The sequence below is a fragment of the Drosophila virilis genome, chromosome 2 (genome assembly GCF_030788295.1).
Source record: "Drosophila virilis strain 15010-1051.87 chromosome 2, Dvir_AGI_RSII-ME, whole genome shotgun sequence".
NCBI classification, from domain to species: Eukaryota; Metazoa; Arthropoda; class Insecta; order Diptera; family Drosophilidae; genus Drosophila; species Drosophila virilis.
In genome coordinates this window covers 24,609,303-24,635,677 of record NC_091544.1, presented here as the reverse complement: position 1 = coordinate 24,635,677, position 26,375 = coordinate 24,609,303, and the positions used below count along the sequence as shown (strand labels likewise).

Genomic DNA, 26,375 nt, shown 5'->3' with positions numbered 1-26,375 from the left:
GTGGTGTGGCTGCGCCCGAGCTCGCTCTCTTCTTAGACAGAGAGAGTGACAGGGCACAGAGAGAGAGAGAGAGAGAGAGAGAGAGAGAGCGAGAGCACGAGCTCTCTTGGACACCACTTGGTCGCTCTCGCTTCCAGCTATCTCGTTATCGTTCTATTACCCTTACTACAACGTCTCGCACTCACGTGCTCGTATTTTGGGCAACCTTTATTCCCTGATACCAATTTCAAAAATAACGCCAATCATTGCTGACCGATAGATGGCGTTGCTTTGCAGCAGGGCTGCTGAGAGCGCCACATTATTTGTTTGGAATTAATGGTCAAATCATGAAAATTAAGCTGCGTCGGCAGAATCAAGTTCCCTGTTAACTTTCTCCCTTTGCTTTTCTGTTTGTGTGTGCACTGTCTATTGGATGTCTTTCCCTGGGCTACTTATGCGATTACTTTTAACTTTTGACATCTTTTGTGAGTGTGCTTCGGAATGTTGCCAGATTTTTGTTTCTGTTGGCAGCGTGAAATTTTTGATTTATGAAGTCGTGAACATGCATTGTTTGCAGTTTTCGACGTTTTATGGTTTATGGTACGAAAGTAGTAAAGTTTTTTCCAGCTATTAAATTGTAGCTGCATCTTTTAGGTCAAATTAGTTGAAAAAAAACCTATTCAAACCCAATTAGAGTGTATATAATAATTAATTACAGTTCATGGCAAATAAGTAATCAACATAACAAAATATGATTTATTAACACCTATTTAGTTTTGACTTAACTTGATAATTCAATTTAATAACAGCTCCAAAATGTCCATAAATAAGTTTTCAACTAATTTTCAATTTATCTTTCTAGGTAATCAAATGTGAATAATAACAAATAATCATTGTATGTTATAAGCCGATGCCTCAAACTCTATGCAATTTGTCGACAAGTAAGTCAAACAAAATGTCCAAAATCACAATTATTCAAATGTCGTTAATTACACGCCATTTATACTTATATGCAAAACAGAGCTACCACCTGTTATTGGGAGCAGTTGTTAGCAAATGATGTTTTATTGTATGACCGTCAATCCAATCTGGCAACGCTGCCTGGCCAACGCTATTATTTTTGTTGTTGTTGCTCTGGATTTGTGCTCTTGTGTTGTGTTTCGCTCTTTCGAGATACTAAGTGATTTTACGTGTTTGGTGCACCGCACACGTCTGCCCTCCCACCTTTGTTCGCTGACATTTAGTTTCATTTCGATTTTTCCTCTTTTTTTTTTTTATTTTCTCGTTTCGTGTGTCGCTTTCTCTCTCCGTTCGCTCTCGCATTTATGAATTTTTTGCGCTCTTGTTGTTTTTCGGCTTGAGTCGCGCGCTGAGTTTTTCTTCTCATTCTTTGTGGCGCGCGCGAAGTAACAACAACGCCGACGCCGAGGACGTCGTCGACGACGACGACGACGATAACGATGACGATGTCGAAAACTGCGACGATTGCTACGCGAAGCACAACGAGGACATCGACGAGGATATTGTAGGGATATAAAAATGTTTTGTGCGATTTCGCCGCGACTAGTCTTACGTACGTGCCGGGGTCGCAATGAATGTGTCGTCTCGTCTCGTCTCGTCTCGTCTCGTCTCGTCTAGCCTTTTGCGAACATATCCTCGTCGTCGTCTCATTTGAGCAATAAAGTTTTTTAGGTATTTGTTGTTTGCGTCGTGCCGTCGGGAAATGCCACATCAAATTTGATATCACATTAAATTTGATAACACAAATTAATGAATTGATTGGCTTAAAGGGGCGCGCGCGAGTGCAAGTGCATAAAAAGTGTCCAAAACAAACCATAAAAAGTGCAAATCCAAAAGCTGAGTGAGCTTGGTAAATACAAAACAAATATACGTAAAAAGTGTCAGCTAATTTTATTCGTGTTTGTGCAGTGCATAAAAAACAGTCAAAATTTTCACCATTTATCCGCAAATATTTAGTGAGTATCTCACAGATGCCTACCCGCCCACACATACACAGATACACAACCGCGCTCCCTTGCACCATCAGCCTCTATTATAAACAACGTGCGTGTGAGAAAGAGCACGCGTGTAAATGATGTTTGGCTGTTGTTACGATTATTGTTGTTGTTGTTGTTGTTGCTGTTATTATTGTTGTTGTTGCTAGCTGCTGGCACGTCTTTCGGAGTACACAGATACGTCAATATAGCGTCACACACACATACATAGATACATATACACACATTTAGATACAGATAGTCCAAGTACAACGACAACAAAAAAAGAGGAACGTCGATGACGACGACGACGTAAATTGTGAAGAAATGCGCGCTCGTGTGACCCCATAGTCTCTGCTGCTCCCACCCTGCCCACACTACAAACTCCAACCCCCCCCTCAACTCTCAGTTGTTCTCCCTGTTCGCTTCCCTTTGCTCCCAACGCGGTAAAGCAAAACAAATAAGATGTAGATACAATTTTTCTTTTCGTTCTTACATATTGTTGTTGCCTGCACGTTGGTGGTATATGTATCTGTGGATATTTTCTATCTAGCTGCGATACATACCAACACACACACACACACACACACACACACACACACACACACACACGTAATTATGTTCGTGTGCCAAGCACAGCTCTTAAAATACTTGTATCTTAGCCGCTGTCCATCGCTCTTATCCATTAGATACCTGTGCATGTGTTTTGATGTAGCTGTGGTCTTTGCCTTGTATCTTTTGCTTTTAAGTGCGTGTCGTTGTTTTCTGTTTTGCCTTTCTTCACACATTGTTTGTCATTTTTGTTGCCAACGTTTCATTTCAGTGATTTCAGCTCAATAAAATGCTTTTGACTTGTTGGCCAAGCTTTGGTTTACCGTTAATTCTTGTTGCTCTGCTATTTTTTTTTTTTATTGAGCTGCAGGCGCCGGTTTCATATTTATAAATTGACAGCTCCGACTATAATTGATGGGAATATTAAATCGATGTCGAGAAGCAGCCATTTGATGTGCAGGAAACAAAATGTGGTTGCTATTGATGCTGTTGTCGTGTGCATGTGTGAGTGTGGGTATGTGTGTGTGTTGGAATCTGATACTCAATTTGTATGGTTTGCTTATTTTATATTTTAACTGCATGATAACAAAGTATCCTGAATAAAAAATTGTATCTTTTGAATTTGAAAATAATAATATGTAGGCTTGAACGGATTGATTGGGATGTTTGTTTATAAATATAGATCAAATGCTAAGCGGCTCGGTAATTTTTATGACCAGACCATTTATGGATTAGATAGTTTAACCAAAAATTCTCACATATTTTATGTATATCCCATTGATCATTTGAGACGTGTTTTACACATTTTACGCAAAGTTGGGTGAATCAGTTTTAAATTTATTTTCAAAGTTTTTCGCCAAACTCACCGTTCTTAGACAGAAAATGCTGGTTAAAGAATTAGTGAACGAAAGTTCAAGATTCTCTCCAGAAGATCTATTTGGGCGAAAATTGTTGATTCCAACTATTTCTTCTTTATAAAATTGACGTGGTAATCAAAATGGCACGGGTAGACTTAAATTTTCCACGGGGAAGAAAGTTATGTGTAAAATGTAAAGCAAAAAACATATCCCAAGCAAGGCCGGGTAATGCCTGCTATTGATATATATTTATTTTACTCCTACACATTTGTAATATATGTTGGCTTATAACTTTCAATGATTACTGTTGTCTAGTCATTTGCTTATCTAAATTTGGAAATTAACTTTAGGAGTGAAAACAATTTGCTTTAAGCGTGTCTATTGTCTCGAATTGGAACACTGTAAATAAAAGTAAAAATGCTCTGTTAAATATTTGGTTGCCAACTGCTTGCTGCAGTTTTTAAAGTTCAAGCTTTAATTTATTGCTTTATGTCCAAGTGCTGCAAAGCTAATTGCTTGTCAATGCCAGACCCTCGTAAAGCAATCTAACAGCGACCAGAAACATGTGGCAAGCAGTAAACATGCCGCACAATAACCGCACGAATGTGCGGAAAACCAAACACTAAATGCGTGCCCTGTGTGTTAGGCAGGTGACAAGTGCCAAAGCCTTATGGCCAAATCGCAATGGCCCAAAAAATGTTGTTGTCGGCTGCCATGTGATTTTCCGTGTTGTGGGTCGTAAGTTTTTTGTTTGTTTATATATTTATAGCCTCTGTCCAATAAAAATGTCTAAAGGGGGTTTAATAAAGTTATAAAATGAATGATTTAACTGTGGAATACATAAGTAGGCGCTCATATTTAAAATGTTCTGTTCTGTTCTTCCTTGATTTTTCGAAGGAAAGTTCTGAGACGTGAAAGATTTTGCTCTGGAAAACCAACAAGTCGTCTCAACCAAATAGAAATGCTCCTTTCATTTATTAGAAGTGTATAATGCGTACCTAATTATATACAACTTTTTGATTTGTCATAAGAAGGAAAGTAAAGTAAGAACCTTTTTTCAGACTCGCGATAAGTTACTATAAAATCGATAAATATATATAATCTATAGTTTCTATTGAAAGTCCTATTGGATTATAAAAACTAGGTACACCATATATGTATATAGATGCGCCGCATATATTTTTTAAAAAACAAAACAATCATCACAACAGAATGTGTGTAAGTACACATTGCAGTTACTTGCCGTAGTTGAGACTATCTACATAGTATCTGCCAGCTGGATGCTCTCGATTAGAGCACGACGCTGACTTGTTTGTATTTTTAAAAAGACGCGTGACGTGTTAATGACGTTGCCATTTAGACGTGGTCAGCAAAATACGACGTCACACACATGTGCACATGTGTGTACGTGTGTGTGTGTGTGTGTGTGTATGTGTTGTGAGCGTGTGTGTGTGTGTGTTTAGTCGTGGCTGTGATTGTGGGCCGGTGACTGCTTTGTGGCACCTCTAGTAGGTGGCTGAATTTTTGGCAGTCACACGCGGCGTATGGGTAATGTTGTTGTTTATGTCATGACTTGACAAATTCTTGATGTGAGCACAGTTTGGTGACTCATTGCGATTGTTGTTTCTGTAGCTGTTGCTGTGTTGCTTGCGTTGCGTATTGATTAATTGTAAATACGCCATCCATTTAGCCATCGGCTTTGCCTCCGGTAATGTCTAATATCAGCAGTTATTGTCAGGCCGTTAACATCAGTTGGCACATTTCCCACAGCAATTTAATGCATATTTAATGCGCCTTACACTTACTACGTTATATGCTCCTGCACAAAAGGGCTATATACCTCCTGTTCGAGCACCTTCCCCATGCTCCCGGTAAAAGCCACCCGTCCGTCAACAGGCGAGCAAAATGCATAAACTAAATTAATTTGATTGCCCCACGCCTTGTTTGTTTGTCTGTTTGTTTTTGTTGAGCGCCAGGCAGGCAAATACAATTGGCGCTTCATTTCGGTGTCTATGCACAAATAGCTTTTGTCTGCCACCCTTTTCAATTACATTAAGAACAATTCGTCCAATAGTTGAGCAAAAACAGCAGAGATGAACGTAAGATTCCGTCATGCAGATTAATTCAATGATTGCTTATGAAATCTAGTATAAAACCACTTTTAGCCCGTTTCCAGCTAGTTCAAAATCTGATTTAATACATTTTTGGAAATAAACCGCAGATATTTATTTTATTAATAAACACAGCCGGTAAAAAAGCTGTGGTCAATGCATTCGCAACCGTTATTATTATGAAAGAAGAAATATTTATAAGTGGTTTAAAGAAACTGAAAGAAATAACTAAGCAAAATAGATTAACTTTGATATCTGATCAAGACCACGCATCTGCAATGTTTATAAAAAATCTAACGTTTTGTTGGGTTCTTCGGTAGCTTTTTCAAGTTTTCAACTTGTCTTGAAGTCAACAAAATATTGCTTTTATTTATAAGTTATAAATATGAAATATTCTTATTCTCTAATTTGTATTATGAAAATTATAACCAATGGTCAAATTGTGCCAAGCTCTTGTGAAATAACCTTTATATTAAATCTATATAGATTTAGTTTGCATAGACAAACTGATAGACATTGCTGAGGTCGACATGCGAGTTTTTTATACTTTCTTTGACATTTACTTTCCTTGATGCGCTGTACAGCTCAAAGAAAATGTATAAAACTCGATGCAAGTGTCTTCAAAGGCGCCCTATTCTTACTGTCAAAAGGTTTTTACCAGTTAAATTCTGCAAAATGTAAAGAATTTTAATGAAATCATTCAGGAGTGAACGATATAAATTTACAAAACCTAATTGAAATACTTCCCCGCAGAAGGTTTGTTTTTTATGTTTTGTAGTCAAGCGATTACTGAATGTAATTAGGCTAATCTGCCGACTAAGAGTGAATGAGTGCATGAATGAATGAATAAATGTTGAGTGGGTTTTTTGTTTTTTCTTTTGCTTTGAGAGCTCAAACTGTTAATGATAATGATGAATATAATGATGTGGTGTCATCGACGGCTCGACAAGCCAGCGCGGCGCAATTTGTTTGCCCGCCCACTCACCTGGTCACAAAACTGGTAGCTCGAATTCATTTCAACAGCACTCGAGACATAAATTATTTTATATTTTTGTTGCCAGGCGTTGAGTTTCAAGTGCCAGGAGATGAGGGTACAAGGACTACGGTTTTAATTGCAGCGACTGATTGCTCCTGGGCGTCCTTTTGTCTGCCTTGTTAAATTGGCACGCTTTAAATGCACTTTGTGTGCGGCTTACATGTCGTATGTGTAATATGGCTTAAGCCTTCTCCCTTTCGCTTTGCGGGTATTATATGTGCTTGTCATTAACGCTGTCATCAAAGGGCACACAAAATGTTTATAATTAGCACTTATAGCAGTTATATTTTACTACGCTCGCAAATCGCATGCTTCCGTTTTGGAGCTGCTTCCAGAAGTTATTCTGAATAATTCAAAAAAATATATTGCTCCCATTAACATGTTCGGGTTTTAGTTTCTGTAAACCGATTAAAGATTCTATATTGTGCAAAAAGAAAGCTAATTATATTTATTAAAATATTCTAAGAACTAGGCAAATAACTAGCAAATATAGCCAATAAGGCGTCGACGAATTTTTCCAAGAAATAACAAACACGACAAGTACACAGGCTGAGCACAATAATAGCCATGGCTATAGAGAGTGTCTCACGTAACTTCTCTTCATCATTCAACACACTTGCCCGGCTGTCGCCTCCCACCTGCCCTCTGCTCCCTGTACCCACTGGTCCATTGCATAGTTCCCTGTGTCACATCGAATATCCAGAGCGAGCCAACATTCAAACGTGCCTACACTTATCGATTTTTATTTCATTTTTATCCGACCCGCTCCCAAGCCGTTTGAACGGAGACGCAGTCATTTTTTTTTTGTTTTTTTTTTTTTTTTTTTTTGCAAATACCCAGCCCCGCGCCACCTCTTTTCCACGGAGTCTAACCAGTATGGCATGCCTGCTGCCTGCGCATTGTTTTTACACAAACATTTCTATATGTTGTTGTTGCTTCTTATAAACTTTGGTGGCGTGGCGGGGCAAAACGAGAGTTGTGCTCTGGCAGTGGACGCCAGTCGGTAGTCAGCGACATATCGCCATAACACCATCAACAGTTCATACACACGACAAGAGTACAGGATGACAAAATGCGAGCTTTGGCTGGAACTCGTTGTTGTTGTTGTTGTTGTTGTTGTTGTTGTTTTTGTTGCTTGTCTGCCCGTGCCTCCCTGATCTGGGCCTGGTCCTTTTGGGGTCGAATTGTCACACGGCTGGTCGGATGGTTGGTCGGTGCGACAGTCTGACGGTCGCTCCTTCGTTTCGCTATTGTTACAGACTGTGACAATAGAAACTGCAACCGGGCAGAGAAGTTCGTCTCCGCGTCGCGCTCCTCTCGCTGATTGCAACACAACGGCTCCTACTTAGAGTCTGTGAAGTGAGCGGACGGCGAGGGCTGTAGTAGCAGGCGTCATGGCAGCGGAGCCGCGAGGCTGAGGTTATTCCAGTCAACCAAATAAATGAAACAACAAGGATGGGACACACAAGCACACACACATACACCCAGACACCCAGAAACAGCAAAGAAGAGACTATAAAACATGCGAGAGCATAATACTGTTGCCATAAGGTGGACTCAGAGGCTCGACTCAGCTTCCAGCCCCTTCCCTCCCATACCGTAGACCAACTCCGTGGCTGTTCCCATTAGCAGCCAACGGCAACAACGACGACGCTCTTGCAGCTCGAGTGTCCTGAGTGTGGATGCGTGTGTGTGTTTGCGCTTGCATATAAATAAATAATTTTTTGTTGCATGTTCTTTGAAATTCAGATTTGAGACCAGAGCCTGAGCTAGACCTGCGGGTTGAGCTGACGTTCTTGCAGTGACACGAATGCAGTCCAAATTAGTTTTGACATTTATGAATATTATTTGGAAAGTAACTTAACCAAATACATTTTAGACATCCTTAAAGCGTAACAAAAAGTTTGTTCGTCTTAAGAATACTAAACAAAGAATAGAACAATGACAATGAACTGGACTGAATGGTATGCATTATATTTGTATACCCTAAACGCAGATAGAGACTCTTGAAAATCTCGTATAGAAATCATAGAATTTGTTTATATAACTTTATCTGTCATCCAGAGTAAATAACTTGCATTGAATATAAAAATCATTTCGCTCTAGCCGGACACATTTACAATTGAAACAATCAAAGAACAGAAACCCTTTATGAAACACCTGTTCCGTATTCTTTAATCATACGAAAACTAAAAACATATTGGTTTTTGTATATCGCTAAACAATCCACTGAGTCTTCTCTAAAGTATCGTAGAACTATCTCTTTGACGATGAAGATGCAAACACTACAAAATGTTGTTTTCGCGTTAAGGAAAACTTTGGAATGCGCTGAGATACATTTGACTGTTTTTAATAGGAGCTCAGTAAATATGCATAATTAAATTACGTGCCGACCTAAAAAAGAAGAAAATCGGTAAACAGACACATTTTTGCGACAAGTCGTCGAGTTGTCTATCCTACTCAAGCAATGTGCATGTGTATCTGTATCTGCGGCTGTCTACGTCAAATACTTTTGCATTTCTACTTTACTCGGCTTGGCTCGCCATGCCGCATTTAGCTTAATTCAATTATGCTGCTTAACAAGCCAAATGCCTTGAAGGCATCAACGGCCCAAACAGCAGGGCCCAAGGATAGACTGTGTGCCAGGATTGTGGCAACAGTCGACAGTCTACAGTTCTGAATGCTGCCAAAGCGGGGGCACAAACAAAAAGCAAAAACTACTCGCAATACACTTTCCATTACCTTTGCAGTTTACCATTTTTTCGTGCTCCCTTTTCCCTTTTTCCCTTTGCGATTTTCTTTTTCTTTCTTTTCTTTTTGTTTTTTTTTGTGTCAACAGAATTTTTACTGACTTTGACAGGCAGCAAAGCGGCACACACAGAACCAACTTTCAGATACTCGAGCAAATGCATACAGATGCGCTCACACACACACACTTACACACACACACACACAGAGTGTGCAGCGTCAGTCAGTGAGTGGTGCCTCGTAAATAGGATTCATCTTGCTGCGCGGGCAGCCGCCGTTTGACTCTGTTTTTGCCCCCCGCCCCCTGCCCCAAACTGCGCTTGGCTCAGTTTTTATGCTTCTGCACAAAATGCAAAATAATGTGGCAACATTTGGCCCTGCCTCCGAGCCGCTGTCGTCGTCGTCCTCTGTTCTCGCCAGACACTCAAGTAGATGGGCGGGCAGAAAGGCAGAAGGGCAGGCATGCAGTCGGGCAGTCAGTTAACTACCATCCATCCAACCGTTCAACCATCCAACCATCCAACCATCCAGCTATCCATCCATCCATCTATCCAACCGTCCATGCAACCGTTCGCTGTCTATCCGTGCGTTCATTTGCGTCTCGGCTAGCCAAACTTTCGAGTATCTCTGAACGTATGTACGTGCATATCAAGTGTACATCTTTTACTCGATTTTCGCTTTGGTTTTTTATACTCTTTATGGGAAATTGAATTCGAAGGATCTACAAATTTGCATCCAATAGAAACCATATGTCGCGTTATAAATTGCGTACACATTGGATATAACTTATTAAACTCATAATTGAAGAAATCAAAAATTGCACACAAATGCTTTAATTAAAAGATAAATTTTAATTTTATTCTTCTTTGAGCAATTATAAAAGTATAAATAATTAAATTAAAATGAATTCAATATATGCAAATGCTTTTATGAACCATAGAAAATTTCCCACAGATTATTTATAGACTTTAGTAATCTGTTTTTTTTTATTTAAAGCGCCAACTTTTGGGTAACACCAACATTACATTCATTGTGGAAACATGATACTTGTATTTATTAAGATCAGGAAATATATTCTCTTAAAATAGTTCTGCATTGCAAATTCAAGTGAATGTTACTGTAAGCGTATTGAAAGTTCGTCATTAATAAAATTGTTTTTCATTTATCGCAAAAAACTTTGTTCACTCCTATTTGAATTTTGTGCGCAAGTTGCGTTCGTGGTTTTGGTTAGCATGAAAGCACACTTTTCGCTGCATGTGCTGTTTAGTTACATATGTATATATTTGGATACATATTTCTATATATATATATATATGTGTGTATAGGTAAATAACTACTATACAAAGGTTTCGTGTTAGTTATGCGCCTGTCTGTCTGCTTGAGATTGGGTCTTTGCTTGGCATGCGGCAAAAAGAAAAAAGAAAATTTAAACCAGATTCTTTGATAATTTACGAATTTGATATATGGAATGTTTAGTCAATGAATATAATTCTTTTAATATATGGAAATATTTTCAAAATGTTCAGAAAATGAAATAAAACGACCAATAAACGTAAGCGTACGGCTATATTTGGCACACCGAAAACTAAATACCCTTACTGATGTGTGGGGAAAATTGTTAAGCTAGTAATTATTGAATTTGGTTGATCTTGATAGCTTTAGAGACATTGGTAGCTATATCATATTGTAGCGGGTTCCGACATATGGTATGTACAGACTGCAACAGAAAGGCGGATTATGCAAGTTTTTATGACGATAGTCTTAAACCTGATAGAAAAGTTTGCATGGAGACGGAGACAGACGGAGAGATAGACACGGCTAAGTCGATTCGGCCATTCATATTGATATTGATCAAGAATATTATTTAATTGATGGGATCGGTAGTATCTCTTTCTATGCAAATATATATTATACCATCTACAAGGATATAGAGAAAATCATTATAATATAAAGAAGTAATTGTTAACGATGAAATTACATTCTTCTTTATTCATTTCGAAGATGGAATGTTTCAAAAATAATTGATTGATTTTCGTGAGTTATTGGAAAATTACCCGTCTTATAAGATGCCACACCTTAATTCGACACAGTTTGAAAAATACAATAATGGTGAGGCATTCATCTAGAAGTATTTTCTATTCGTATTTGGATATTTTGCTCCCCCCGATGCACACTTATTGTTATTAAGAGCACACGCGGCGCGGCTTTTGATGAACGTTGCTGCTGGCAACGTCCCTTCAGCTGCTCCCCTGTCACCGCCTCCCAAATATCGCCTGGTCGCGCTACACGCTCTGTTGCACAGTCGTCTCGTCTTCGGCAAAGACGTCTTGAGCTTTGGCACCGACGAAAATTATTATGCCCAGTGCCTAAAAATATGAAACTCTCAACGTTGCCAGGACAATTTCACAGTAAGCGATGATGCGGATGTGTGTGTATGTTACGTGTGTGTGTGTGTATGTGTACATGTTGAATGATGTGAAAGACGGCGTCTCCCGCTGCTAGCTCTGGGCAGCTGTAAACGGACGGCAGTTGCGCTTGTTAACTTCTTCTTATGCTTTGTTTTGCTGTCGATAATGGCGGCAATAGCTACACACACAAATGCACGTACATACGTACGTATGTTTATGAGCGAGACAGGCGGGGGGTCTTTTTGGCTTTTGGCCTCGTCTCATGCTTCAATTCCAATCGCTGACAACGTCTCGAGCCGCGAGAGGAGGTCTCGACTGTGGAGAGGCAGCGATGGCAGCTCTTTGATGCTTATGCTCGTTTATCCTACGCCTTCGCTCTGCTTTTTGCTGTGTTTTTCTGTTGCCGCCTTATCCGTAATTCCTCATTTTATACCTTGCCCGTGCGCTCTTTGTGTCTGCCCGACCGAGAACCCTCCCGTCACCACCCTTGCAGCAGACATATGCCTTTCGCTGGCTTCTTATGCTCGCTAGCTCCATTTTGGCCATATGCAAATGAATACTACCTGCTGCTGCCGCTGCTGCTACGGATGTCCCCCAGTAGTTGTAACAGGACAACCAATCTTGGTATTATGTAAATTTATCGCCTCTGTTGTTGGTTTTTCATTTCATTTTCTATATATATATATATAAATATATATATATATATTGCTGCCACAAGAGTAACATCGACAGTAACAATATGTTTAGCAGCAGCAGCAACAACAACAAAATTGAACTTTTAATTGAAAAAGTACCTCAGAAACGCCTCCTAGTTAATCCACGTTTGGGTAATTGCGTTTACGCTCAGTAGTATGTCAACTTATTCAGAGAATCTTTTTTATATCCACCGAATATCAATGTTTCTTAATATACTTTTCATAAATAGTTTCTTCGTATTATCATCAAACAACACTCGTATTCTTTCTGGTATAAAGTAATATCCCTTGATGAACAAGTGTACTAGGTTTTAAGAAAATTGTCTTAACTTATGAACCTGTTGTAAATTAAAGAGTTCCCAAGCCATATATCCTACAAAACTTAACCGCATCCCGGACCTAAATGTCTAAGACAAATGACTGCCTGTTGGCTAACATTTTCGAAGCAAGCTGGCAAAAGAAACACTTCATTAAAAAGACAAAACAAAAACAAAAACATAAAAAATAAGCATAAATAATAAGTGTACTCTAATAAGGAGTGGTAAAGGCTACGAGGTAGCCTGTAACTAATTATGTTTCTTTTTAATTTGTCTTATAAATCCAAGCTTTTATTTTTTTTACCGGTTTGGTGGGATTTAAAATGTTTCTGATATCCCGTAAAGATTTTTATTCCCTTTCTTATTTTGAGGATGAAAATCGATAATATGCAAATTGATTCATTTGTTGATAAAAATGTTTAAAAATTGAATTCCGGCTTGCAACTTGTCAATGTATGCGATTTAAATTTTGAGTGCTTTTCTATGTGATTCTCATGATCTTACGTATAATTTCATAATGATGTAAGATAAACGAATAATATTTGTAAAATATAATGTTACTCGGATACAGCTAATTTGCTTTGCATAAAGCAGATACGAATTTCGATCCCAGCTAGATTATTATGTGCATAACCAAATTATACCCTTTAAAGATATTCAACAGGGTAGAGGCTGCGACAAAAAAAGAAAGCCAACCAATTTGAAAAGGAAGAAGTGCAAAGAACTTTTTCAAGCACTAATAAAACTGGTTTGGTTTCTGTTTCTGTTTCTGTTGGACTCGCGGCTCTGTCCAAAAATATGTGATTGTATTGACGCACTCCCCGCCGCTGAGCTGGTTAGTTGGTGCCTCGAAATGTGTTAAGTTGCCTCGTTTTGTATGCACAAAGGCAGCCACCAGCAACGGCAACTGTTGAACGGGGCAAGGGCGGAATGCGGGTGATGGCACAGCCGGCGGCAAATTGAAGCGTTTCAGCTTCAAAATAAACAACTTTGAAATGGCGCGCAATTTTGCCCACTTACACAAGTAGACTGTGTATGCGTGAGTGTGTGTGGCCTGAGAGTGTGTATCTGAAAGATACTCTGTTGCTTGTTGGCTGTGTGTCGCTCGCTTGTATCTGATGTTTTCAGTTGCTCTCTGGTCACGTACAAGATTGCTGGCCCCAAATGGTTGTCGATGCTTATGCCTTGCCTTGGTGTTCATTATGGACAAATCGCGCCCCCTCGGTTACACGATACTCAGTCGGCCAATAAACACGCCTGGACCCTGACATTAGTGGGTCAATGGTGGTCCCATAAAATACAATGAATAAGTGCACTTCTTCCTTATGTATACATGCATATACGTACATATATATTCAATGAGTACTAATTCTTTATTTTGCCTGTGCATTTGCAGGAATATTGTCTCCTCCGGGTCCGTTTCTGACGCCCAGTCCATCGCCATCGATCTCAGCTAGTCCACGCCTGCAACCATCACCATCTCTATCGCCATTCCCACAGGATGTGGTGCTCGTAGCCGGTGGCAACGCAATAAACGCCAACAGCAATCCACAGGAACACGTAAGTCTAATCACATTTACTTGCTTTTATGGGTTATCTCTATGGAAGCCATTAATCATCTTATCCCATACAGGAGCGCAAGGCGGCGACGCCTGGCAGGCGACAATCCATACATCAGTTCACAAATGGCAGTCCCAATGCCGGCACCGTTGTCTTTCAACCGAGTCCCTCACAGTCACCGGCCGCTGCCACGACGGTCATTGGCGTGACAGCTGGCGGTCTTATAGCCGCCGCCGCTGCCAGTGGCCACAATAATGCAATCGGCACTGAGCTGAACGCCACGCTTGTCGGCTCCAATAATATACAACTGAACAAGGTATATTTAATTGAGTTGCACCGCTTACAACCCTTCTGATTAGATAAGATCCCTATCAAATTGGAGCACTGATAACTGATAATGAGACAATTTTACATTCTAATACAAAGCTGATGCAATCTTGTATATAAAATGCTAGTTTAATGAATTACCTCATAGAATTACCTAACTTTTCTGGATAATGAATAATTGAATATGATTTTATTTTTAACTATTGAAAATACTTAGGTAAAAGGGGGAAAACAGGTTTGTGCAAACTTAAGAGTAGAAGACTTAAAATCTTAAATGTAGGTCCTCATGATACAGGAAAACATCTACAACTCTTTCGTTTTCTTAAAACCGATATCATGTTTTCTGAGCATATAAAAGCCTGAGCCACAATTTCCGATGCACGCCGCAATTAATAATGAATGAAAGATAAAATTATCCATAGAGCGGGGCCAATAATCGAAGAAAAACAGAGTACACTATCTGTAGAAGTGTTTCTAATAGCGGTTTTCCCACGTAGTTTAATTTTTCTTTTATTAATAGGCTCGAACCTATTCAACCGCTTTTAATCTTGATTTGAAGAAGATTTAAACATTGTTGTTACTCTCTAATTTTCAGTTATAGAAAGTTAAGGAAGAAGGCTTCAGAAGATCTTAGTAGCTTACTATAGAATTTTCTTCTTGTAGGACATACTTTATTATTATTATTAATATTATTATTATTATTATCATCATCATCATTATTATTATTATTATTATTAAAATTAATATTATGATCATATTTATTATTTTTATTGTTTATAATTTGTATTCTATTCGTATAATTAACTTTATGAGTAAGCTTTTATTTAAAATCAACCCACAGTTTATTGTTGCTTTCGTCTAAGCTATAAAATAATGTTTACCTCAGTTTCTGATTTAATCGCTGGTCTTCATTGATCAAAGTGTAGTTAACGATTGTCAAAATGAACGAACTTGAATTAACATTTTTCATTCGTTTTGCAGAAGGGCAACAAGCGGACTGGACAGCAGCAGCAACAACAGCATCAGCAACTACAGCAGCAGCAACTGCAGCATCAGCAGCAGCAGCAGCAAATCTTTAGCACCAGCGCAGCGGCGCCCACCTCAATCTGCTCGACGGTAGCCGGCGGCTATGGGCAACCGAATGCAACGGCAATCAGTACGCCCATTTCGTTTGCGACAGCAAATGTGGCTAGTGGCCCAAAAGGTCAAGCGAAAAAGGGCGCCACTTCGGTGCTAAGCCAACAGCACCAGCAGCAGCAGCAGCAGCAGCAGCAACATCAACAACAGCAGCACGTGCAGTTCCAACAGTATCAGAGCAGTAGTCCGCTGATAGCGGATAGTCCTATTCCCAGCCCCAGCAACGCGATTGCTGCTGCGGCTATAAAACCGCCAACGCCGCAGCCTCAAACCGTACAGATGCTTCCACAGCAATTCACCATCACCAGCGGGCCGCAGCAGCAGCAGGCGCCGCAGCAAGTGTTTCAGTTTATTCAGGGCCCTCAGGGTCAAATCATAGCCACCACGCAGCAGGCGACGCTTCAGCAACAACATCTTCAACAGCAGCAGCAACAGCAGCAGCAGCAACAACAACAGCAGCAACAACAACAACAACAGCAGCAGCAGCATCAGCAACAGCAACAGCAGCAGCAACGTTATACCAGCAATGCAGGCATTGCGTTGTCCACATCGTCCACGAAGGCGAGCAAGGCGCCCCAACAGATACTGCCTAAGCCGCAACAGGAACTGGGCTCTCAGCCAATGCAACAGCTGTCGAAGAACAAGAATATCAGTAACAGCAACGCACAATTGCCGCAGATCACGCAGTCGACGCAGCCACAACAGGCACAGCTCAATGCTGCAGCCAACAATGCCAACAACCAGCAACAACAACAACAGCAGCAAATTTTGCTGCCAGCGACAGCAGCACAACCACAACAATTGCTGCTGAATCAGATGCCCGTGCTGGTGCAGCAGAATCCGCAGGGTGTGCAGCTCATATTGCGTCCACCCACGCCACAGCTGACGACGCCCTCGCTGGTTATACAGAATTCGCGTGGACAGCCGCAACTGCAGCAGCCGGCACAACAGCAGCTGCTACGTATTGTGGGCACCAATGGAGCCACCATGCAGTTAGCCGCCGCCACACCCACATTTATAGTGTCCTCGCAGGGCAACCTCATTCAGCAGACGGCTGCCGCCGGTCAATTCCAAAGCGCCATAAAGACTGGCACGCAGCTAAGCGGTCTGCATGCCGCGCTGGCGGCCCAGACGCCACGATCTCAGCCGTTTACCACAACGGCCACCATCAACACCCAGTTACTGGGTCAGAGTGTTGCGGCACAGCTGCAAAATTTACAGCTAGCCGCTGCAGCGGCTGCCAATGGCAATGGCATTGCCCAGATACAAATGCCGAATGGTCTGGCGGCCATTTCGCAGCTGCAACAGACGCTGGGTGGCGCCACCATCAATCTGAATCAGTTGTCTGGCGCGCACTTGCAACAGATTGCCAGCGCCTTTCAGACGCCGCAGCCACCTCAGCAGTCCACAACGTCGGGAGCGACCAGTGGCAACGGCAACAATTCCGCAGAGCTGTTTGCTCAATCCTCGCCAGCGCATGTACCGCTGGCTGTTACACCGGAGCCACTCCGTCAACCGACGCCGCAGCAGCAGGCGGCCATGGCCACCATACAGCTGCAGCATCAGCAGCAACAGCAGCAGCAAGCGCAAATACATCAACTGCAGCAGCAGCTGCAACAGACACAGACGCAGGTGCAGCAGGCGCAACAGCAGCAGCAGCAGCAACATCAACAGATTGTGGAGCCCAAGAAGAAGCCGCGGCCCCGCAAAAAGAAGCCACCAGCGGCAACAGCAACGACACAGCAAAAGATCGCCATATCTGCCACTCCTACTTCCACAACGACGCTTACACGAACGCCCACGCCGCAGGCGCAGACTCAAACGCAAACGCAGGCGGCACAGTTGAAGTCACCATCACCGCCGCCCACACACATACAACGCGCCAGCAATGGCAAACTAGATCTCGGGGATGTGATGAAGTTCTGCGGCATTACGGAGGACGACGACGACGACGAAGACTATGGCATGGATGCAGTCACAAGCTCTGCACCAGCTGCTGTCAATAACAGCAGCAGCAGCAGCAGCAACGGCAGCGGCAGCAACAACAACCATCATGTTGAGGAATCACTGTCAGCACCACCACCGCCACCACCACCGGCGCCCTTAAGCAACGGAGTAGCAGCTGCTGCAGTCAATGCGGCAACGGGGCCCAGTTCCAATGATATTATGATCTCCATACCGAGCCAAAACGGCAGCGATGGGCTGCCCTTCACGCTGACCATACCGGCACCAGCGCCGGTCAACGAAGCCACCGAAATACCAAATATCCTCATTAAGATTGATCCAAGCGATGCTGCAGCGGCGTCGTCCGCTGCCGCTGGAGCAACTGTACCACCGTATACGCTATCAACGCCCCGCCTGCCCACCGCCGAGGAGATTCAACGGCAGGCGCAGCAACATCTCGCCCAGCAGGCAGCCGCTGCAGCAGCCGCCGCTGCGGCTGGTGCCAAAATCTGCACCAGCATACAGACCACAACACCGGCGCCAACAATAAGCTTCAGTCTAGGCACACAGGCCCAAACCATTGGCAGTGTCACGCTGCAGCCGACCTCCGTTGCGGCAAGTATAACATTGACCACGCCTACGCCCACGGCAACTGCAACGGCAACAGCGACAGCGACAGCCACTGCGCCTGGCGCGGTAACAGCAGCAACAACGGCAGCCGTTAAGCCGCGTCGCAAACCCGCCGTGCGGCGCAACACCAAAAAGCAGGAGATGCTGAACAGCAATGCCAGCAACATTAGCAGCGCCAGCGTCAGCGGCAGCAGCAGCAGCAACAATATGAACAATAGCATCATTGGCAGCCATAGCACCACCACCACCACCATCAGCAGTGGGAGCAGCAGCAGCAGCAGCAGCGCCGTCAACACTGTCAACACCATCACATTGACAACGCCTGTGAGTAGCAGCAGCACTTGCAGCTCCAGTATATTGCTGCCGCACGGACTTGGACTGTCAGGCAGTAGCAACAGCACCGGCAATGGCAGCAACAGTACGCCCACAACCGTGCCCAGTCAGATTGGCAACATTCAGATATCGCAGGTGCAGAATCATCATCAGTCAGCGATGCCCGTCGGCAGCGCCGTAGAGAACAAGATTCAAATAATGCCGATACTGCCGCCTGGAGCCACCGTTATGGGCGGTGCTGTGCCAGCTGCAGCAACAGCAGCAACGGCAACAACAGTTGCTGCACAGCAAGCGCAACTTGTCTTTCAGTCAACGCCAGCAACAGCAGCATCTGCGTCGGAAACTGCCACAATAAAGCTGTCCAGCGATGGCCGCCAGATGCAATTGGTGGCCATACCACAGGCCACGCCGCCGCCCGCAGCTGCACCATTGCAAGCTGTCACAACGGCAGGTGGTGCCACTATATTGCCACCACAGCTCACGGGCATGCCGGGTAATGTGTCCATTTCTGTGGGTTCTCCTGCATCCGCAGCGGCGCTAGTGCCGCAACTGACGGGCAGCCTAACGCTGGCCGTGTCGGAGCACTGCGAGCGGTTGATTTTGCGTCATGATCCTAACACGCCGCAGGATCACCAATCGCAACTTATACTGCAAGCATTGCTCAAGGGCGCCCTGCCCAATGTTACCATCATCAATGAGCCAACACGCATGGACAGCAACAAGCCACCAGCGCCAACGCCCCCGCCTCAACAACAGCAGCAACAACAGCAGCAACAACAACAGCAACAACAACAGCAGCAACAACAGCAGCAACAACAGCAGCAGCAACAACAGCAACAACAGCAGCAACAACAACAGCAGCAGCTACATCAGCAACAACAACAGCAACAACAACAGCAACAACAACAGCAGCAACAACAGCAGCAGCAGCAGCTGCAATTACAACAGCCGCAACAGACGCAGTTGTCTACAACAACAATAGCAGCTCAGCAGCTACCCAAAGCACCAGCAGCGCCTAAGACCGAATTGAAAGGTAATTGATTACTTAAGAATCTGCTATTTCCTCTTGCTAACTCTATCCTCTTCCCATTTGCAGTTACTAACAACAGAAAGCTGTCCACACCCGCCGCGCCCGCCAGCAATCTGCTGAGTAACAGCAGCAGCGTTACCACCAACACAACTAATTCAATTAAACCACCGACCATGCCCGCTAAGACTAACGAAACTTTAAACTTTCCACAATTGCCGTCAACGCCGCAATTGCTCGTACAGCAACAGCCGCAGCAGCAACAGCAGCAACAGCAACAGCAACAGCAACAGCAACAGCAACAACAACAACAATCACATCAACCACAACAGGCTCAGCAGCAGCCGCAACCGCAGGTTAACAACGCGCAACGTTATGTGGCTCTACCACCCATCGATCCCAGTACACAGCAGTTGTTCTGCCTGAATAGCGTGTCCAATCAGATCACGGCTATTAGCGCAGGCCAAACGGCGGCATCAATTGGGCCCACGGAGCGGCTGCTAATAGCGCCCGCTGGCATCAATGCCCAACAGCTGGCGCAATGCCTTCAGCTGGGTCAATTACACTTTAACGATGTGAATCCTTTGCCGCCTACACAGCTACAGCAACAGCAGGCTACAACGACGACAGCAACATTGCCCATTCCATTGCGTCCTCAGCCACCGCAGCAGCAGATCGTGCATCCTATACAGCCCATCAGCAATGGGCATGGTCTTAGCCTGGGTCTGCCCATCAGCACGACAACAACAACGACATTAACCGCCAGCGGCAATACGACAATGAATACCACAACGGTGACCAAACAGGTGGCCAATGTAGCGCCCATCATAGACCAGAGTAAAGCCAAACTAGAGCCTGCAAAGGCGACGGGCACGAGCAGCACGGCAACAACTGCGACCAGCACAGGCGCCGTGGCCAAAAAGAAGCCTGTGCGTAAGCCCAAGACCACACCGACGGCAGCCGAGCTGGCCAGTCTGAAGAATGCCAGCGTTGTCAAGCCCATGCCGAAGCTTGATCCGCTCTCGCAGAAGCCAAACAACAATCCAGTGCAAATAGTGCAGCCCAATGTGGCCAGCGGCAAGCAGATGATTGTTGTTGTCAGCTCCAGCGGCGGACAGACAACTACCACAACAACAACAACCATAATGAGCAATAGCATACAACCATTCCAGACAACAAGCGGCACCAAGTTGGTGGGCGTCACGGCGCCCATGCAGCAACAGCAACAGCAGCAACTGCAGCAGCAACCTACAGGGACAGCAGCAACTGTGCAGCAGCAGCAGCAACAGCAACAACAACGCGGCAGCTTCAGCTTAACAGCAACAACTTCAACGCCTAGCTCTGTGGTCAGCAGCAGCAGCAGTAGCATCAGCAGCAGTGGAGTAGCAATAGCAGCGCCAGTTGTGACGCAGTTGCAATTGCCGGCGCAGATGCAGCAACAGGCTAAACAACAAACGCAACAGCAACCGCAACCCGCACCACAACAGCAGCCACAACAAAACACAATTTCGCGCGTGCAAACAATTCAATTGACACCACAAATGCAGCAGGTGTTCCGCACGGTGCAAATGCAGATACAGTTCCTTACCATAAAGCTGCAGAACAAGTCGTTTGTGCCCACATTGCCAATTTCGCCAGATGTGGATCCCGCAGCAATTTCCATGTACAACAAACCTATGTCGGATGCAGAGATCAATTTGGCGCTGCAGCGTTTGTTTGCGGAACAGCATCGCATCTTGGCTTCGGGCAAAGAGGTGCCAACGCCGGAGGGTATGATTCCAACGCCCAATGCAAATGGCAGCTTTAGCTTGATGCCGCAGCAATTCCAGCAAGTGCAGCAGCTACAACAACAGCAGCAGCAACAGCAGCAGCAGGCGCAACAATCTACAGAAACACTGAAACCAACAACGGGGGGTGTTATATTAGCAAATGTGGTGCAACCGAACAATCATTCCACCACCAGCACAGCTACACCTGCAGCAGCTATCAATGTGCAGCAACAGCAGCAGCAACAACAGCAGCATCATCAACAGCAGCAGCAGCAACAGCAGCAGCAGCAGCAACAACAACAGCAGCAACAACAACAGCAGCAACAACAACAACAACAACAACAACTGAATGTAGCTCAGCGCATACACATTTATCCCATGCAACATCAACAGCAGCAGCAGTTGGCTAACAAACAAAAGCTAGCCCAGCAGAAACAGCAACAACCACAACAACAACCAGCGTCAATTTGCAACCTGCAACAGCAACAAACGCCGCAAGCAAAACCAAAGGAGCAGCCATGTCGCAACAAATCCAATGCGTCTAATCAACAGCAGCAGCAACAACAGCAAACGAATATAACAGTCAACATGCTGCAACAGAAAACGAGCATAATGTCTGTGCCACTGCAGCAGCAACAGCCACAACAGCCCGCCACCTGCTTAAAAAACGGACCCCCACCGCTCATCTTTGCAAGCTCCACTAATCTGTTATCCAACAGCAACAGCAGCAGTAACACTAGCAGCAATATCAGCAATAGCAGCAGCAACAGCAGCAATAATAGCAGCAATATGCAAAGCGGCATGTTAGCCATGCCACCATTGCAACCGCAACAGCTGCAACCCCCACAACAACATCAGCTACAGCAGCAGCAACAAATACCGCCGTTATCGCAAGCACCGCCAGCGGCAGCGACAGCGACAGCGTTGGGCAATTTAATTGCCCCAACGCTACCAACACTGCCCGTATTTTTGCCGACTCTGCCCGTGCCCAAGCCGGAGGAGTTGCTCCCCACACCAAAACCAAAAATTGCGCGCCTCTCCTTGTGAGTAGTTGGTTGAAAAATGCCGATTTTAAAGAAATGAGGCCAACTTGAATACACTTAGTTAGGATCATATTATATTATAAATTAATAGATTTTCCATTCGCAGGTTTGTGCGCCAATTGGAGGTGGATCAGGAGAGCTGTCTGAAGCCGGACTATGTGAAGCCGTTTCGCACCAAGGACGAGGCGGTTAAGAGGCTAATCAGGTGAGCTGCAGTAAGTGTTTCTATTGATATATCTAAACTAACTGTGGGCTTATTTACAGATATCATTGCATGCATGAGAACGATGTGGAGCTGTACTCCGATGAGGATGAGGAATTCGAGGCAACTGCTCTGGGCTTTCGCGATAAGTTCCGGCAGCTAAATGGAAAATTCCAGGAAATTCTATTGCAGGAGTCGACGGTAAATAGTCCAGAAAATGACCACCTTTTAAAACAGATTTTTGATATTTTATAATTGTTGCAGTTGCCGCATCGCACTTCGGAGCTGTTGCAAGTGCAGCAGCTGATGATAGACGATCTGAAGGGTGAGATCAGTGATATACGCAACGCGGAGAAGGAGCTGTTGGAGAAGGAACAGCAGCACCTCAAAGAGGAGCTGAGATCTGATGCAAAACCCGAGTATGAACCGAAAATGGACACCAAAGTTAAAGATGAAATCAAATCGGAGCCATTGGAAAGAGTGTCCGAATCAGTAGCACAGACAACAACAGCAGCTGCAGTTGTGGACAAGTTTGATCTGCTTAAGAATAGTGCTGATGTGAACAAGGCATACAACAAGCCCCAGCAGCAGCAACAAACACAGCAGCAACATGTTAAGCGGGAGGAGAATGGTGAATGGCAGGGCCAGCCGGAGGCCAGCAGCAATAACAATGGCTCTGCGAGTGACTCTGTTAAGAAGGAGCAGCTCAACAGCTCCAAGGACAACCCTGGGTATATCAAAAAGGACTACGACAACTTTGATATTGAATCGGAGCTGACGCCAAGTTTTATTATGAAGAAAGTGGAGCAAAAAATGCAGGCAGCTGGTGTAAAGAATGCTGAGAACTGTTACGCCGACAATGTATTGCAAGAGGAGCAACAACAACAACAACAACAGGAGCAACAACATTCACATCCACAGCAGCAGCAGCAGCAGCAGCTACAACAACATGCTAAAAGTAATAACATCGGCCATGAAGATCATGAGGATGGCTGGTATTGTCTTCAAAAAGAGCTAAATCTGATGAGCAATGAGGCATTGCAGTCACAACAGCAACAAAATGCGCCACTGCAACATGCTCCGCATCAGCAACACTTGTCACAGCAACATCTGTATGATAACAACGCCGGCAGCCTGTTGAGCAATGGCAATCATCTGTCCGATCTCTTTCCCAATGGCTGCATTGACAAGAGCAATCAGAGCAACAGCAATAGCTGCAGCAACAGTAGTAGCAGCAGTTGTGGCGGCGATGTTGGCGGTAACAGCAGTCACGCCGGCAACAACAACGTGCCCATAGGCAGCTCCTCATGCAGCCAGCAGCGTCAACAACCGTTGGCTATGCAAGCAGAACAACCGAATCATCATCCGGCCATCAGTGAGTTCTTTAGCAGCGATTCGGATGTGCAAAAGTCGGTGGAGACGCGCCTGGAGGCTATGTTCGGTGAGTCGCCGGTAGATTTGGATGTGAAGAATAGCAGCGACGCGCACGACATTGAATCAAATCTGGATGAGATATTTGGCGATGCAAAATCGCCAACAGTGAACCACAAGAACAAGCTGAATATTTGGGCGGCAGATGCTGGATTCAGCGCCGGTTACAGCAGCGAACAGCAGCAACAGACGTACGCACACCAACAACAACCACATCAGCAATCACAGCAGCAACAGCACCACATTGAGCTCAACTGCAACAATAACCCGCGTTGGATGCAAAGCATGGAGGCCCACTACAGCGACTATATGTCCAGTAACACCAGCACAGTTGATGGCGCACAGGCGCACAACATGCTGGTCAATGGGGAGACACGCAAGCGCCATTGGAATGGCCAGTTGATGGGCTCGAGTAGCGACTTGGAGGATGAGAACAGCAGCAAGCGCTTGTGCACGGCTTCGTCAACTTCCTCGTCGCCCATGTCCTCGCAGCAGCATGTGCAGGTGCCGCAACATACCATGCTAGATGCTGACATGTTAGCGCTGCACGATGGCATGGGCGTGGATGGCGTGACCACTAACGGGCCCGCTGCCTTTTCACAATTGCTAATGGAGGAGCAACATCAGCAGCAGCAACAACAGCAGCAGCAGCAGCAGCAACATAGCTTTGCCAATCATCAGGCTTTCGCGAACTTGTTGGATCCACAGCAGCAACAGCAACAACAACAGCAGCAGCAGCAGCAACAACAGCAGCATCAACATTACCAGCACAGCATGCAACAACAGCTCCAGCAGCCACAGCAGACGCAGCTGCATGTGAATCACATGGGCGCCAATTCAGTGGTGACTGGCGAGTACGACGACGATATTAGTCGGCATGTGGCCAGTGCCATAGACAGCATACTCAACCTGCAGAACAGCGGTGATTCGTTACAGTTCTCATTGGGCTCTTTTCTGGGCGACAGTATACTGGACGATCAGCGGCAAGCGGCCAATTTGCCCAGCTGCCAGCAGGAGGTGAACAATAGGCGCCGTCAGCTGGGGGAGGATATGGGCGATTGTCTTATCAGTGGTGGTGCCGGACCAGCTGTTAGTGCCGTTGCTGATGCCAGCGGCAACCTTTTGCTCGATCATCATCACCATCATCATCATCAACAACAGCAGCAGCAGCAGCAGCAGCAGCAACAACAACAACAGCAGCAACAGCAGCAGCTACTGCAGGGTCATCTGGGTCAGCAACAGCCACATCTGCAGCATCATGCGCAACTCCATCATGGCTTGTCACAGGCACAGCCTCAGCACCATGCGCAGCTAAATGACTTTAGCTGTGTGGCCGCTGGCCTAGATGATGCCGTCAAGTCGATTATGACCTCTTGACTTGGGCTGCATACATCCACAACAACAGTAAATGGAGCGGCACAAAACATAGCTGCCGAGCTGCCGCCGGCGGCAACGGCAACAGTAGCCAACAGTCTTATACTGGAATTCAACGCGACCACCTTGTAAAGGACTGCCCAAGGCAATAACACATTGATTGTATATTAAGACCCCCCTGCCCTCCCTACACCCCTTCCCTTTTGCATGTTATATGTTCTCTTTAGTTGTTGTCCACTGTGCTGAATGCATTTGGCAACAGTTAACACATTTTAGCATCCTGCTCTGTACAATTTTTATTTTCATTTTAGATCTAAGTTGAATGTGTAGTATAAATTGTATTAATTCTTGTTTTCGTTTTTAGTCCAATGTGTTTGTACAATATTTAAAAACTAAAAGATAATGACAAAACAGCCTGGTAATTATTTGTATAAATTTATAGTCACACAATCGAATGCATTATTATGGGACAGCAGGTCCTTAAAAGTCAATAGTGAAAAGCAATTAACGCAGAGAATTGAAAACAAAACGACGAATAGCATGAAATGCTTCTTAGAGAAGTAAACTGAATGAATTCTAATGTAATACAAATTATATAGCTACAATAAATAAGTGAAAAATGCCTAGAAAATTTATTAAAATTATATCTTAACAATGAACAAGTGAAAAGGAACATAAACCAATCAAAGAAACCTAAAAAAGTATGAACAGAAATTGCTTTGGCCTGCCGAAGATTAGTAAATACGCTTGCCGACGTACTAAACAGTATTGTTTGTAAAGCCAATTTACACTTAAATTGTCCGAACATTTTTACTGAATTGTTGATAGAGATTTTTAATATAAAGCTTTTTGTACACGTGATCTGATCTGATAAGTTCCAATGCCAAGTTACAGCTCCAAA

At 44.2% G+C, this 26,375-nt stretch overlaps 1 protein-coding gene across 1 annotated transcript in view; it reads left to right on the top strand.

Annotated features, from left to right (window-relative positions):
* Window positions 1–26,105, top strand: part of Bicra (BRD4 interacting chromatin remodeling complex associated protein) — a 58,047-nt gene extending 31,942 nt beyond the window's left edge. Inside the window, exons 2-8 of the mRNA XM_070206979.1 lie at window positions 14,094–14,257; window positions 14,331–14,573; window positions 15,566–19,661; window positions 19,725–22,467; window positions 22,574–22,672; window positions 22,732–22,870; window positions 22,934–26,105. Coding sequence (XP_070063080.1) covers window positions 14,094–14,257; window positions 14,331–14,573; window positions 15,566–19,661; window positions 19,725–22,467; window positions 22,574–22,672; window positions 22,732–22,870; window positions 22,934–25,477 — 10,028 coding nt within the window. The 3' untranslated portion in view covers window positions 25,478–26,105. The remainder of the gene's footprint in view (window positions 1–14,093; window positions 14,258–14,330; window positions 14,574–15,565; window positions 19,662–19,724; window positions 22,468–22,573; window positions 22,673–22,731; window positions 22,871–22,933) is intronic.
* The last annotated feature ends 270 nt before the right edge of the window (window positions 26,106–26,375 follow it).